Genomic DNA, 16,481 nt, shown 5'->3' on the forward strand with positions numbered 1-16,481 from the left:
CAAGGCACGGCTTGGGGCCGTGCGCTAGATGGCATGCCGTGAGGCATGCCACTAACCTCACTGGTGTGCGGCAGGATGATGGGCTTGGGCGTGCGCGCGGCTGGGTTGATCGTGCAGCGCATGGGTGCGCGCAGGGCCACGCAGCCCATTAGCGTGCGCACTGGAACGCGCATGGGCGCGCAGCACGCTGTTGCGCGCAATGCCGCGGGCATGGGAGCGCGGCACATGCCTGCGTGCATTGCCGCGTGCATGGGCAGGCACACACTAGCACGCATGTTGGGCGCCCTGTGCGTGTCACCCCACGAGCCAAGGCATGGTTATGGGCTAGCCAAGGTGCATGTCCCCACCATGACTAGGGCATGTACGACATCTCTAGAGGCAACTCGACGTGGAAGTCTAACAGAGTGACCCCGCTTGACTTCTTGGTGGACGGATAGCCTTGCAAATCATATGGAATCCATCAAATAATGTAGATTTCATAAATTCCTTCACAAAATCAATAGATCTATCTATCAAATTCCTAAACCAAATCTCAAATACAAACATCAAACTGCAACGATGTACACCATGACTCGTAGAGACCCATGGCATGTTGTGGTCGTGGTTCTCTGAGCAAACCCATGACCATGTCATGATCGGTGGCTCGGGATAGAGAACTTCAACCAGTTGTGACTATGGGTTTGAGCAAAGAACCATGCTCCCGACCTGTAGAGACCCACGACCCGTGGGTATATCACTATCTTGAAGAAGAAAAAATGGAGGAAGAGAAGGAGACATGTTGCATTGCAGCAGCGTTAAGGCCGGGGATGAAGGAGGAGATGAAAAAGAGAGAAAAGATTGAGAGATGGGAGTCGAAGTCAAACGACTAGATGGACTGAGAGATAAGAGAGAATGGACTAATGAAAAGGAGTTAGGGTTTTTTTCCTTGTATACCTTGCTATGCGGGTTGGACGAGTGAAACCTAGGCGGGTGGATAGTCCCACTTGCCCCTGCATGCACCCACAAGTTTATTTTTTTAAATAGCCTATCCGCCCTTCTGCTTGGGCTGGTGGATTGCCAGCCTGGGTCCACGCGAGGGCGGGTAGGATGTCGAGGCTGACCCATCAACCCTAATTATTATTAGGAAAAATGCTATTTTGACTAACAAATGAAATGGATGACTGAATATATATTTTTTATTTTTTATTTATCTATTTTGTATGAATAAAAGATAACTAATTTTTCAAAAAAGAAAAAGAAAAAAGTAAGTCAAAATAGAAGACAAAAATGGAATTCGATCACAATTTCGGTCCATACAGCGGTGTCCTTTTAATTTTTTCCTTTCTTAAGCAAGTTTTCAACAATAAACCCACCTCTCATTTTATTTTATAATTTTCTTTCATCTGGCAGCTATGGCAGAATATCGCAATCTACGCCAATTAAGAGGTGTATTTTAGACTAAACACGCAATAAGTAAATAGAGCAATTTTATTTATAATCTTTAAATGGAGACTATAGGTACAAATCCTTCATTAAATAGAAAAAATATTATTTTGATAAAAATATGATTGTAATTTAAAAAAAAATTAAAGATAAAATTAATTAGATTTGTAATGTAATTTTCATTTAAAGACTATATATAGTATTACTCAAATAAATGTAGAGTTTATCTAAAAATTACCAAGTAGGAGCAGCTGCATATATACCTAATTACCAAGTAGGAGGAGCCCATCATGCACTAACTTGGGTTACAAGTGCTTAATTTAGAAAAGGGTGATTCGGAGATCAACGTACGCACGTGTCGTGGCATCAAAACTGCGTCGTGGGTTCAAGTTAGATAACCGAACAGGCCGTGACTCAAGGGATGGGAGGAATCTGTTCATACGTTGCAACTAATTTAGTACAAAGTACTTTATAAACTGATCAACTAAGCCCCAATCACATGATATATAGGTCAACAACGCAAGGCGTTTTGGTCAAATAAAGTTAGGTAGGGAGGTCGTTAACCAATTAACTAGGAATCTGTCTCCATCCGCACGCATCACGCAACTCGCATCGTTTTGATTACCAATTAACCGCGTGACGGACGGCCTTTAACATGATCATCCCTCTGATCACCATATAAATTCACTTCATCAGTTTGTTGAAGTAGTGAACGAACAATCCGCCTTTGAACTTCATTGATTTCAGCGATGGCCACCTCTTGCAAACCCAGCTTCATCTTAGCATTATTCATATCCGCCCTCATGTGCTTGTCGAGCATCGATGCAAGCGAGGCAGCTCGTCATCTTCTGCAAACGACGACGATTACACCCCCTGCACCATTAACCTTGCCAGGAATCCCTCCTTTGCCTAAAACAGTAGTATTGCCGCCTATGCCTTCACTACCACAGCCCTCGCTGCCAAATCCCACAGTATTGCCTCCACTTCCAAGCATTCCAACTATCCCAAAGGTCACCTTGCCCCCACTTCCAAGCATTCCAACTATCCCAAAGGTCACCTTGCCCCCACTTCCAAGCATTCCAACTGTTCCTACTGTCCCGACTATTCCTACCATCCCGTTCCTTTCCCCACCCCCTGCAACCACTAACCCTTGATGAGTATGGCGATTTTACTATCGATCTATACATATATATATATATATATATGTATATATATATCGTTTGCATTACTATATATCGTTTGCATGGGATGGCTGCATCAATATCGCTAATCTAGTGTTAAATTATGGATATTACTTATATATACACCCACCTATATATATATATATATATATATATATGCATATTACTTCATTTATGGAGTAATTCATCTGATCATATATGTTCTTATAATCGATATGGGGTACTAGTATATTTTAGTTGTTTTACAGTCCTTGTGCGTCGTTTTTCTCTTTTCTTTATTTTTTTCCCTGATCTCTTCCTATCTGATTCATTTTGCATTTGGAAGTTTATCAAGCTTCGCGGAGTAGTTAATTTTTGTAGCACACCAGCATCGATCGACCGTGAGTGGCAAGTTAATTAGAAATCGATGTAATAATGGCCGGCCGGGATAATTAAGTTGATGAAGCTTCTGAGATATTGTAAGAACATGATCACAAATTGGACGCAGATAGCATCTGGCCTTAGGAAAAAACAAATGGAGGATTTAAATTTGTTAATAAGGAAAGAAAGACACCAAAAAAAGTTTCATAACGCACGATAAATTGAGCTAAGTAATAGACAGGGACGACGCGAATTAAATGCATGGTCTCTGGATTTGGTAACACCTCTTCCAGTTTATTATTATATGGGATGGCTACGTACGAATTAAGGATGCAAATTCAAGACTCGATTATCTTTTTCTCGTGTAAAATCTTACCATCCAGAAACTAAAAATGAAAATTGGAACAGAGGAGGATGATCTGGCCCCCTTCTCGCATGGGATGTTGGGAAGCAGCTATACATACATACGTACGTCAACAGAAAGAACGAAGACTGGAACCCGGTAGTTATCATTACCACCAGTCTGACCTCGCTTAGAGGGCTTGGTCGTGCAGTCTTTGTTTTTCAACCTGCATGCATCATGCATGGCAACAAAGCTAGTCCTTTTTATTTTATTTTTATTTTTTTCTGGGGGTCAAATTAAGTTTGTTCCATTGATAGTTTCTTTTAGTTTTTGGGTAAAGGTCTATTTTTTAAACGTTTTTGTTTATTGCTTTTATTGTCTGATCAATCTTACGAGATTGTTTAATACAGAAAGAGACAGAGACAGAGACAATATTAAAAGTAAATATTAATGTAGAGTCCTAGCCAGCCGAGCCCCACAAAATCACAGTACAATATTGGGCAACTGGACGCTTGAAAACGGTTTTGATGGGCCGCAGAGAGTAGCTGCTGCTGCACTGGTCCTTGTTCAGTGGCACCATAAGAAAAGGAAAAAAATAAATAAAAAATCCAGCCGTTGTTTGGAGTTTGGACTTTGAATTGTTTTCCTTTTTGGTACGACCGATTCTTCTCTGGGAAGAACTAAAAGGACTTTGGTTGAGCTGTGTACTTTATATTTTCTTTCTGCTCAATGATCCATTTACTCTCCAAGAACTATTTCAATGGCACCCTGGATTTACAGCAATACCTCATGACACTGCTAGAAACTGGAAACATGCATGTGGATTTGAATTACTTCATTCAATTGCTTGCTTTAGTGCATTCCAAAATCTCAACTGTGGGGGCTAGCTCACCAAACATGGTTGCAGAGTCCCAGACAACTGAATGCACCTAAACCCATGTGAAAAATATAAGTCAGGATTCGAATCCTAGTATAGCGGGATAAATTGCGTTTAGATGTTAAATTAAATTGAATTAAATTGAAGTAGTAAAATATTATTAAAATATTATTTTTTAATATTATTATTATTTTAAAATTTAAAAAAGTGTAATTACTTATTATATTTTATATTAAAATTTAAAAAAATTATAATGATAAGTTAATATGGATTTATAAACCAAACGAATACACAGTACCAAAAAAGTGTCGAAAAGTGTGTCCAATAACTGTATTTTATTTTTTCTTTTTATTTTATTTTTTTCATATATTTTTTTAATCATCATAAAAATTTTAAAAAAATTTCACAACATCGTTAAAAAATATTTCTTTAATCATTAAGTCAAAAAACAAAATTGCTTCGAGACACACTTTCGAGACACTTTTTCGATAATTGTATTAAATTATATTGAGATTAAAAATTAGATTCAATGGAAATCTAAAAAGAAAGAAAAAATCATAGTAGATAAATTCATTTTAATCATGTGGATCGAAAATGTTAAAGTTTTAGAATACATTACTGATAATCTCATGGACCATGATATAGGACATGAAAGTATATTGTATGCGTTAGAAACTATTGATTGTCAATCTTGCATACAGGACGTTGTTGGTTTTTCTTTTTGTGTGTGGATTTGTGGGAAAAAACGAGTTGCACAGCCAGATTATGCATGGAAGTTCTAGAAGTGGAAAATATGTTATATGTTATATTTTATTTTTTATTTTTCCTTTGAAGAAGGAAGGCGGGGGTGATCAACGTAGCAACCCTCCTTGAGCGTGACCATATGAGCCCCTCCTAGCTACAGAATGTCCGATTTGAGCCATAGCTATTGACCCAGTGCGAGCTCATCACCACAACATCACCAAAGTATTCGGCTGTTTCAGAACTCATCTTATGATCCAAGGGATAGGCTTTACTACTATGAGTGATTTCAACTTACGTCCTAACTCAAACACCTGACATCGAAGTCATGAAATATCAGCGCGTACCAACTGGACTATCACCTTAGTGGTGTTATATTTTTGTTAAAACCAAAGTAAAACATGAAGATGATTTAATTAGAGGAACTTTATTAATTTTTAAAAAAATGACAATAAAGTAATGTTATTACTCATTTTATAATTTGTCATTTTCAATTATTATTGTTGATCAACACAGTTTAAGTGATTTCAAATGACAATTACTTAAATTGTGCCCTATAATAAGTGTAACTATAAATAATAAAATATAATATAAATAAAAATATTTTTCAAAAAAAATAATACAATAATACAAAGCCTTGGCATAAACTAAAATAGTGTTACACTCGATCAGTTTTCAAATCCTTGTGATGCTTCAATTTGGTCGCCTTCAGATTTGCCCCAGTTCGTTTTAAAAACCAAGCGTTGGGTGCAGTTGGTTTGTTTGCTACTCTAGCTACAGCATGCATATATATAATTATAAAAAGTAATGCTACTATCCTCCTCAATTTACCTATTTGGTGTGTCCTCTAATGTAAATTATACTTTTTTTTTTCTTTTTTTTTTCAAACATTTTTTAAACATGTTTAAATATTTTTAAAAAATAAAAAAAAATACAAATATAATAATAGTCAATTCCTTAATTATTAAGAAAAAAAATTAAAAAATAAATAAATGCATAAGCGATCAAAATGAGAGAGTAAATTAAGGAGGCATAATAGCATTATTCAATTATAAATGAGTAATGCTAGATATAGTGAGTAATGTTACTCATCATCCAATTATCATTATCCTCTCATCATTTCATAATATGACATAAAATGATTGAAGATTATTTATTATGTTTTACTTATGAACCTATCATTTAATGTCACATTATGAGATAATGAGAGAATTATAAGAAAATTGATGATTAGTATATTTTTTCATAGTTTTAGGTGTACAAGTTGCATACTTGTTTTTTTAAAAAAATAATAATGTAAAATAAGGTCCATTATTATAAAAATAATTTTTTCTTTTAACTAAGTCTCATATTTATCTCTTTTTTAGAGAAAATACGTGTAATTTGAATATTCTAAAATTATAAATATCATTTTACTAGGTTTCTTGGTGAAAAAACTAGTTCTTTTATCAATTCTCGATTTTTTTAAGGGTCTTGGGTTTTTTGGGCTTTTATTGAAGGGTTATCATTGGGCACGAAACCAAAAAATGATGGCGGGCCTAGATTTAAGTCCAAACAGACCAAACCTGTAAATTTGACTCAATTGACCCGTCATTCTCTTCACCTAACCTTCAAACCTAATAGAATGTACAAAAAGCGAGGAAACCGGCTGTGACCAATGCGAACTGGCCGCCAAAGTATGGAATCGGCAAAAACCAATAGAGAACCAATCGACTAGCGGTAAAATATATGAAAATCGACATCGACAATTCGATCCCAAATTGAATCTAGTTCAAACAGTCGAACCGGTCGATTAAATATATATATATTATATTATAAGTATATAAAACGATGTCATTTCATTTTAAGTGAGTGAAACGACGTCGTTTTAGGCTTTAAGTTTATAAATATATATATATAAGAAACAATGTTGTTTGGTTTAAGCTAAACGGTATCGTTTCAACCTAGGGTTTAATAACCCCCCTCCCTTCCCTCTTCCTCTTATTCCCAATTCCATTTCTCTTCCTAGTTCCTGAAACCTTCAACTCCCAGCCCCGCAGCCCCCCACATTGCCATTGCCCTCGGTTTTCACGGCGTTCACACCGTTCGTAAAACTCCCGCACTCCCGCAAGTCTCATTTTCTCTCCTGAGTCACCTCTCACGAACTTCTCTCATCTCTCCGATGTTTCCGTGACTCGAGATCCACTTCTCTCACGCAACCATGTCGCATGTTGGAGGCTTTTAAGGTTATCATCTCTCTGAGATTCGAATTCCACTTCTGCATGCTGTATTTTTTTTAAAGGTGTTCGTTTTGATGTGTTATTCAGCTTTGATAATTATTTTTTATATTATTTGTTGTCTAAATCTTTTATGCATGTATCTACAAAAATTTTAAAAAATTTAGATCAAATTTTTGGGACCATCAACTAGCATATCACATAGGAAAGCAACCATCTAGTTTTCCGTAAGAAAGAGTAAGAAAATAACGAATTCAACATTTCGGATTCCAGGCTTTTTGTTTATAAGAATCAAATAGAGTTTCAAATCAACAGAGCCAACTAACTGGAAAAACTTAATTGAGTTTGACGTTCCATTTTATCATCATAAAAAAAATTAACTCTTTTATTTCTCTTGTATTATACTCTTTCAGGCCAACCAATCAAGTAGGAATTAAATACAGAAGAATAGCGAAAAAAATAATTTAATTTAATTAGTTATATCCAGTGTTGTAAAAGAAATTCAAAATGGAAAAACAAAGTTCGAGTTACTTGGGAATGGTATATGAAGACAGGAAAACAAACAAGTATGAATTGAATTTTTCCAAAAAAGTTGAAGGAAACGAAACACATAGGGCAAAAAAGAACAAGAACAACTGTTAAAATATAACATAATTTAGCGTTCGAATCAAATAACAAGCGCCTATTCGACTTGAATAGACAAATGAGCAGATGATGAATTAGCTTAGCTACTGAAAATTTGCACGGTGAGATAGAAAAGAGAAATAGGGGTTACATTTGTATATTTATAAAGAAAAGAAAAAAAAAGAAGAAGAAGAAGATAGAGATCGATTTACAATTTCAAGATCCAAATCAGTCGGATCATCTCGTTTGATAAAAAAGAAAGACACGATACTAATCTAACCTTAGAGAAACCAATTGCTTTTGGATTTGGTGCCGAGCAATATTGAAATAGGGGTGTTAAAAATAAATAAAAAACCAGTTGAACCAGACCAGACTATACCGGTTTGGCTCGGTTTGAAAGCGGTCTAGTGCGATACCAATTTTTAAGAACCAAACTGATCCTAAATGAAGCGATACTAATTTTCATATTTTTAAAACTGATTTAAACCAAACCGGATCTGTATATATATTTATAATTTTTTATACTATATTATATGTTATATACTAAATTGTTAATTAATATATAATGAAAATATAATCTTATTAATCAAGTCAATTAATCTTATAATATAAAATTAATATAACATATGATATAACATAAAATTAATCTTATAACATTTTATATGACATATAAATTTTAATCTTATAATATAAATTAATATAATAAAATTTTAATCTTAAACATAAACATTAATATTAACTTATTAATATCAACTTAATTTTGATACACACACTCAAGGATAAATGCATTTTTGGAAAAATAAATTATAATATATATTTTTTGTAAATACATTTTTATAAATTTGTCATATATAAATATATAAAAAGTTTAGAACTTATATAGATTATAATTAAATTTAATATTATATTAATATATGTTAATTATTTTAAAATAGTATACTTATACTATAATATAAATATACTAATAATTTAATATATGTAAACGTTATATTATTACTAAATAAAAATGATGATGAAACAATCGGGGTGGATAATCTTGTTGGGTAAAAAGAAAGACAAAATACTAATTTAACCTTAAAGAAACTCGTTGCTTTTGGAACTGGTGCCAAGCATTCTAACTAGGGATGTAAAAAATAAATAAATAAATCGGTGAACGGACCGAACCGGATTAATATCGATTTTTAACAAAACCGGTCTTAAATCAATGTAATGCCAATTTTCATATTTTAAATCAAACCCGACCGGTATATATATTTATAATTTTTTATATTATATTATATATATTATAAGCTAAATTACTAAATAATAAAACATGAAATTATAATCTTATCATTCAATTCTATTAATCTTATAACATTAAATTAATATAATATATTATATAATATAAAAGTAACCTTATAACATTTGATATAACATATAAATTTTAATCTTATGATATAAATTAATATAATATAAAATTTTAATCTTAAACATAAATATTAATATTAAGTTATTGCTATGAACTTACTTTTGATACACACAAACACACACACATGTATCAATGTAAATGCATTTTTGGCATAATAAACTAAAATATATATATATACACATTCTTTTTGTAAATATATTTTTATACATGTGATCATATATAGTCGTATAAAAATTCTATAACTTATATAGATTATAGTTAAATTTCATATTATATTAATATGAGTTAATTATTATAAAATAATATACTTATACTATAATATAAACAGACTAATAGTTTAGTATATGTAAACATTATATTATTATTAACATAGATCATTCGTAAAACCAAAAAAGTCAGACTGGATCGGACCGAAATTGAAAAAACATAAAGTTTTGATTTCGATAGTAAATTGGTTTGGTATCGATTTTGAAGTTTTCAAAATCAATATATACCTGTTCGATTTAAAAAAATATACAAAATTGGATCGACCTAGATCAATTACACCCCTAAAACTTGAACCATTGGTTATAAATAAAAATGAGCCGAATCAAGAGACGGTGGGTTAGTACCTTGGTTTTACATAAAAATTGGTATTTTACCCCCAACAACCCAGTGTCCCTTGATTCGGCTCATTTTTATGTAGAGCCAAACGTTCAAGATTGCTCGTCACCGGATCCAAAAGCAACGGTTTTCTTTGCCCTATGTGTTCCGTTTACTTCAACTTTCCTAGAAAATCCATTTCTTACTTGTTTGTTCACCTGTCTTTATATACCATTCCCAAGTAACTTGGATCTCGTGACTATAATTTTTTCATTTTGAATTTAGTTTCCATCAATGATATAACTATTTAATTCCGTTTTTTTTTTTTTTGCTTCTCTTTTGTATTTAATTCCTACGTGGTTGGTTGCCCCAAAAGCATGAAATAGAAGAGAAATAATGTAACACCCCAAGCCTAGCTCAAGGCTAAGTGCCAAACCCAGGCCTCAAAAAAAAAAAAGAAGTTTAAAACGCATCGTTTCAATAAAATCCTCAACTTCTCTCTCTTCATTTTCTTTCCCCCGAACTCCCAATACCCCATCTTCCCCCTATTTTCACGCAGCCACAACACAAAGTAATCCACCCCCTCCCCGGTGCGTTTGTCCTCCTCTGCATCTAGTAATATTAAACAAAGGATGTTAAAAAATATAGAAAAATAGTACGACGGAATCGGATTCTGCAAACGGTCCGGTATCCATTCTTAAGAACTAAAACTGGTCATAAATTAATGTAATAATAATTTTCATATTTTAATAACCGGTTTAAATTGAATCGGACCGGTATATATATTTATAATTTGTTAATATTATATTATAAATTGCTAATTAATATAATATGAAATGATAACCTTATTATTCAATTCTATTAGTCTTATAATGTAATATTAATATAACACGTGATATAACATAAAATTAATCTTATAATATTTGATATAATATATAAATTTTAATCTTATATTATAAATTAATATAATATAAAATTTTAATATTAAACATAAACATTAATATTAATTTATTAATATAAACTTAATTTATACACACACACATATAGATCAAGGTTAAATGCATATTTGGCATAATAAATTTTAATATATATATTCTTTTTGTATTTATACATTTGATCATATGTACTCATATAGAAAGTCTATAACTTATATAGAGTACAGTTAAATTCCTTACTATACTAGTATGTGTTATTATTATTAAATAATGTACTTATACTATAATATAAATAAGTTAATAGTTTAGTATATGTAAATATTATATTATTACCAACATAGATAATTTGTAAAAATGAACAAATCGAACGGGACCCGACCGAAACTAAAAAAATCAAAAGTTTTAATTTCGATAGTGAATTGGTATGATATCGGTTTTGAAGTTTTCAAAATCGGTGTATGTCAGTTTAATTTAAAAAAAGTACAACATTGGATCAATCCGGACCAGTTACATCCCTATCTTGAATCCTCGGTTCAACATAAAAATGAGCCGAATAAAGAGACGATGGGTTAGTACCTTAGTTCTTCATAAAAATTGGTTTTTTTACCCCAACTCAATATCCCTTAATTTAGCTTATTTTTACGTAGAACCAAAAGTTCAAGATTGCTCGGCATCGGATCCAAAAGCATTGGGTTTCTTTAAGTTAGATCTGTATTGTGTATTTTTTTTTTTTTTCCCAAACGAGATTATCCGACTCGTTTGTTTCATTGTCATTATTTATTTATTTTCGATTTGGGTTTTGGAATCGTAAATCGATCTCTATCTTTTTCTCTCTCTCTATCTCTCTTTTTTTTTTCTTTTCATAAATACACTAATGTAACCCCTATTTATCCTTTCTGTCTCGCTCTGCAAATTTCCAGTGGCTAAGCTAATTCGTTAGCGGCTTCATTGTGTATTCAGGTTGAATAAGCGCTTGTTCTCTGATTTGAACGCAAGATTTTGTTATATTTTAACAGTTGTTCTTATTATTTCTTTGCCTTATGTGTTTCTTTCCTTCAACTTTATTGAAAAATCCAATTCCTACTTGATTGTTCTACTATCTCCATATATCATTCCCAATTAACTCGGATTTCGTTTCTATAATTTTTCCATTTTGAATTTATTTTCCAACATTGGATATAACTAATTAAATTAAATTATTTTTTTTTTCACTTTTATTCTGTATTTAATTCCTATGTGATGGGCTAGCATGAAAGAATGTAATAAAAGATAAATAATGTAACACCCAGGCCCAAGGCCCAAGCCTGAGTCCCAAGCCCAGCCCAGCCCAGCCCAACCCAAAAAAGAAATGGTGCAAAACGCATCGTTTCAATCAAACCCTCAACTTCAACCTCTTCCTTTTCTTTCCTTCATCCCCCGATCCCCCGTAGTCCCCCTATTTTCATGCAGCTACGACACCAAGTAATCCACCCCCCAATGCGTTCGTCCTCCTCTGCATTAAGTAATCTTGAACTAAGGGTATAAAAAGAAAAATAGACTGGACTGGAATGAAGCGGTAGGTTCGGTTCGGTTTGTAAGCAGACTAGTGTGGTACCCTTTCTTAATAACTAAAATCAATCCTGCGATACCGATTTTCGTATTTTAAAAATCGGTTTAGACCAAACTAGACTTGTGTATATATTTATAATTTTTTTATATTATATTATATTATATATATTATATGTTAATTGCTAATTCATGTAATATTAAATTATAATCTTATTATTCAAATCTATTAATTCTATAACATGTGATATAATATAAAATTAATCTTATAACATTTGATATAATATATAAATTTTAATCTTATAATATAAATTAATATAAATTTACTTTATAATCTTATTATTCAAGTCTATTAATCCTATAACATATGATATAATATAAAATTAATCTTATAACATTTGATATAATATATAAATTTTAATCTTATAATATAAATTAATATAAATTTACTTTATACACACACATTAAGGATAATTGCATTTTTTGCATAATAAATTATAATATATAAATTTATTTTTACACATTTGATCATATATACTCGTATAAAAAATCTAGAACTTATATAAACTATAGTTAAATTTCATACTATAATAGTATATGTTAATTATTATAAAATAATGTACTTATACTATAATATAAATAGACTAATAGTTTAGTATATGTAAACATCATATTATTACTAATATAAATAATTAATAAAACTAAAAAAATCAGAGTGGACTGAAATAAAAAAAAAATTATAATAATAAATTAAAATAATTTTAACTTCCAATCAAAACTTAATCACTGAGTCCAGACCAAACATACACAGTTACACACACAACCTGGTATTCGCTGCGCGAGGGGGGTCTATGGACGAAAAGCTAGTAGTCCTTCTAATCCGGTGAGGTGCGGTCATACGAAAACAAAAATGAAATGCGTAAGTGTCCAAATAATATTGGTGGGCTGTTTTTAGTCGGGGTAGTACGTGATCAAACTCCTCAACTTCTCTCTCTTCCTTTTATTTTCCCCAACCCCGGTACCTCATCTTCCCCGTGTTTTAACGCAGCCACAACACCAATTAATCCACCCCTCCCCGATGCGTTCGTCCTCCTCTGCCCCATAATCCTCCTTCCCCACGCCTCACTCTATCCGTTGCCCCCTCTTCCTCTGTGATTTCCGACGCCGGTAAGCTCTCTCTCTCTCTTCCTTGCGTTCTCTCTCCCTCTAACTGTTAATCTCGTTCTCTCTCTCCGCCGTGGGTGCTGCCGGAATCCGCACCGCCACACCAGCCTCGATTTTTTTTCCTAGCCCCATTTTTCTTCCTCTATCCTCTACACCTCCGCTCATCGTACAACGTCCAGCGCTGCTGCTGCCTCCCTTCAATTTTCGATACCGGTAGCGTCTAGGTGTTAGGCTGATCTCGGTTACCAACGAAGGCCATTGGAGCCAGCGTGACCCCTCCACGTTGTCCAACCCTATCGACTCTTACGACGTCGCCGTCACGTAGTAAGTCCGTCGCTCTGTCTGTCTGTCTGTCTCTCTCCCTCCCTCCCTCCTCATGATTTCCTTGTTTTTAAACGGTGTTGTATAGTAACAGTGCTACGCCGTAATTACTGGAGCCTCCATCGTTGTTCTGCCCTGCCGTGGTCATCCCGTGCAATTCCTTCACCGAGTCCAGTCGAACATCGCTTCAATATTAGTGAGGTATCTTCTCTGCCCGTGTACATGTTATTTAATCTATGGTTAGTTTGGGGTTGTTGATTAAAAAGACTGTTTTTGGAGTGTGTATGAGTTGAACGTGCTGCTGGGTTGGTTACTCATGTTGTGTTGGATGGGTTGTGATGGTGGGCTGATTGTGTTGGATAGGTTGTGAGTTGTGGGGCTGTTTGGGTGTTTTAAATTGTGAAGATTATGAATACATAGTGGGTTGGTTTGTGGAGGTCCTTTTGAATGAAATGTTGGAGACTGAAGGTTGTACTATCTCTGTTGGTGTGTTTGAAATTGTGGAAATTGAGAATATATAGTGAGTTGATGTGTGTTGCTGTTTTGGGATTTTAGTTGTGGCGGTTGGTTTGGTGTTGATCAGATTGGCCGAGCATGAGAAGGGTTTGAGTATTTGATTTGTGAAGTGCTTAAAACGAGTGGGGGTAGTGTTTGTTTGAAACAAGCGATTTTGAAGACTGTTTGATGTGCTTGATAGGTTGGTTTGTGGGTTGTTGGTTGTGGACTAGTCGGGGATAGGGGCTTTATATTTGCTTGGCATGGCGGGAGTAAGCGTAGATTGTTTTGTTGACACGTTGTAGTGTTTAGTAAAGTGGAATTTCAGGGTTTGGGTTAAAGTATTGGTGTGCTGGGAATTGAAGAGGTTGTGTTTATGCCATGATCAGAAACCAAGGCATGAGCTATAGATTAAGTGTTCTGATTTATAGTTAAGAGATATGGAAACATGAGATTGTGGTCATGGAGTTGTTTAATTGTGTCATTTATTTTATTGGTCTCAGTTTATTTGGGTTAATAGTTTGTATTAATTATGTTTAGGTGACGATCAATTTTGCTTGACACGGCTGAGGATTTTCAGAAAAATTGAAGAGTCAGGTAAGCGGGGTTTCTATAATAGACTTTGCATAAAAAGAAATGGATTGATGTTGATTTATGAAAAATATGCATGTTTTGTTCTGCATTACTCATGAAATTTGTATAAAAGAGACAAGTATGTTTGTCATAACTAGTGTAGACATGAACAAATTTTTGGCATCCTGTTTCTGAACTGTGCAAAAAGAATTAAAATGAAATCTGAAAATTTGTGCATGATTATGTGAAGATGCTTTGAATATGTTTTGATTATGTTAAGATGATATGATTCTGTTTAATACTCTGTTTTGATACGATGTGGCATTTGAAAATCTTTGGCATGACATTCTGATTTTGTATCTAGTTTTGTTTATGCTTTGCTTTGATCTTACCACGGGTGTAAAACTCTGGCCTCTGTTTGGGTTGGTATCAACATTTATGTTTTGCTCCGATTATGGCCCTGTCACGGGATATAATAGTGGCCTATGACCTTGCCATGAGACATAATAGTGGTCTTCGACCTTGCCACGTAAGATAATAGTGGCCTCTGGCCCATCCACTGGACATAATAGTGGTCTCTAACTCTACCACGGGATACAATAGTGGCCTCTGGTTCCGCCATGGGATATAATAATGGTCTCTGTTATGAGTGCATCACTTTGGTGACGAACAATGATAGGTTTTGCTTGGTTAACTGTAGACATGCACAACCGTACCACGAGGGTTAAACTTTTTGACCTGATATGATATGATATGATATGATATGACGATAATGCTCAATTATGCTATGCCAAAGGTGTTTCGAATATAAATGTTTTGAATTCTCGCTATGATATTTTGACAACATGCGTTGATTCTGCATTCTGAAACTAAAAATGTTTGTTCTGTATTATGAACTTTGTAAATGTTCATGTTTACATACTAGTATATGTTATCCGCTTACTCAGTTGTTGATAACTCACCCCTTATATCCACAATATATTCAGATGATGTAAATGTTTCAATTGAGGATCAATAATAAGAAACGGGAACAAGATTGTTGAGTGTAGGGGATAAGTATGAGATTACTATTTAGTAGATTGATTTTTTCTATTGATTTGGTTTATTGGAATGTTGACACTTTTATTAGGTCTTAAGTAGTTGTTGATTTGTTTGTTAGATTATTATTTTGATGACCTTGTAGGGGGATATACATGTATATTTGGTGGAAATAGATGATTTATATTTATGGAGTCTTTGAAAATAAATGAGGTTATGTTTATGGAGTCTTTTGGAATATCTATTTGTATTGTGAGAGATGATTTTAGGCGATATGTAGTAACTCTCCGACCCATACGGGTATGGGGCATTACTAATAAGAGAGTTAATGTTTTTATGATGACAAAATGGAATGTTAAACTCAATTAAGTCTTTTCCAGTTAGTTGGCTCTGTTGATTTAAACTCTATTTGATTCTTAGAAACAATAATCCTGAAATTCGAAATGCTGAATTTGTTAAATTTTTTACTCTTTCTTTCAGAAAACTAGATGGTTACTTTCCTGTGTGATCTGCTGGTTGATTTTTCTTTGCTAACTGTACCTGTATGTCCCACTTCTTATGTTGATTGTATGCAGTGTTGTCAATACAAGATGGCGTATGAGTCGGGTAGCCCTTCCCAAGATGGAAGGGACGAAGGTTAGTTGATTGCCTCTTTA

At 33.6% G+C, this 16,481-nt stretch overlaps 1 protein-coding gene across 4 annotated transcripts in view; it reads left to right on the forward strand.

Moving 5' to 3' along the window:
- The first annotated feature begins 13,251 nt into the window (after positions 1-13,251).
- The window catches only part of LOC109010417 (transcription initiation factor TFIID subunit 1), a 32,510-nt gene continuing 29,280 nt past the window's right edge, over positions 13,252-16,481 (forward strand). For 2 of the 4 annotated variants that reach the window (XM_018991248.2, XM_035684533.1), the window contains exons 1-4: positions 13,252-13,722; positions 13,808-13,920; positions 14,755-14,811; positions 16,401-16,461. In XM_018991248.2, the coding sequence (XP_018846793.2) occupies positions 16,416-16,461 (46 nt within the window). In that variant the 5' untranslated portion in view covers positions 13,252-13,722; positions 13,808-13,920; positions 14,755-14,811; positions 16,401-16,415. Of the gene's footprint in view, positions 13,727-13,807; positions 13,921-14,754; positions 14,812-16,400; positions 16,462-16,481 lie in introns of all 4 variants that reach the window. The other 2 variants (XM_018991250.2, XM_018991249.2) reach the window with 2 other exon arrangements.

The sequence above is a fragment of the Juglans regia genome, chromosome 13 (genome assembly GCF_001411555.2).
Source record: "Juglans regia cultivar Chandler chromosome 13, Walnut 2.0, whole genome shotgun sequence".
NCBI lineage: Eukaryota > Viridiplantae > Streptophyta > Magnoliopsida > Fagales > Juglandaceae > Juglans > Juglans regia.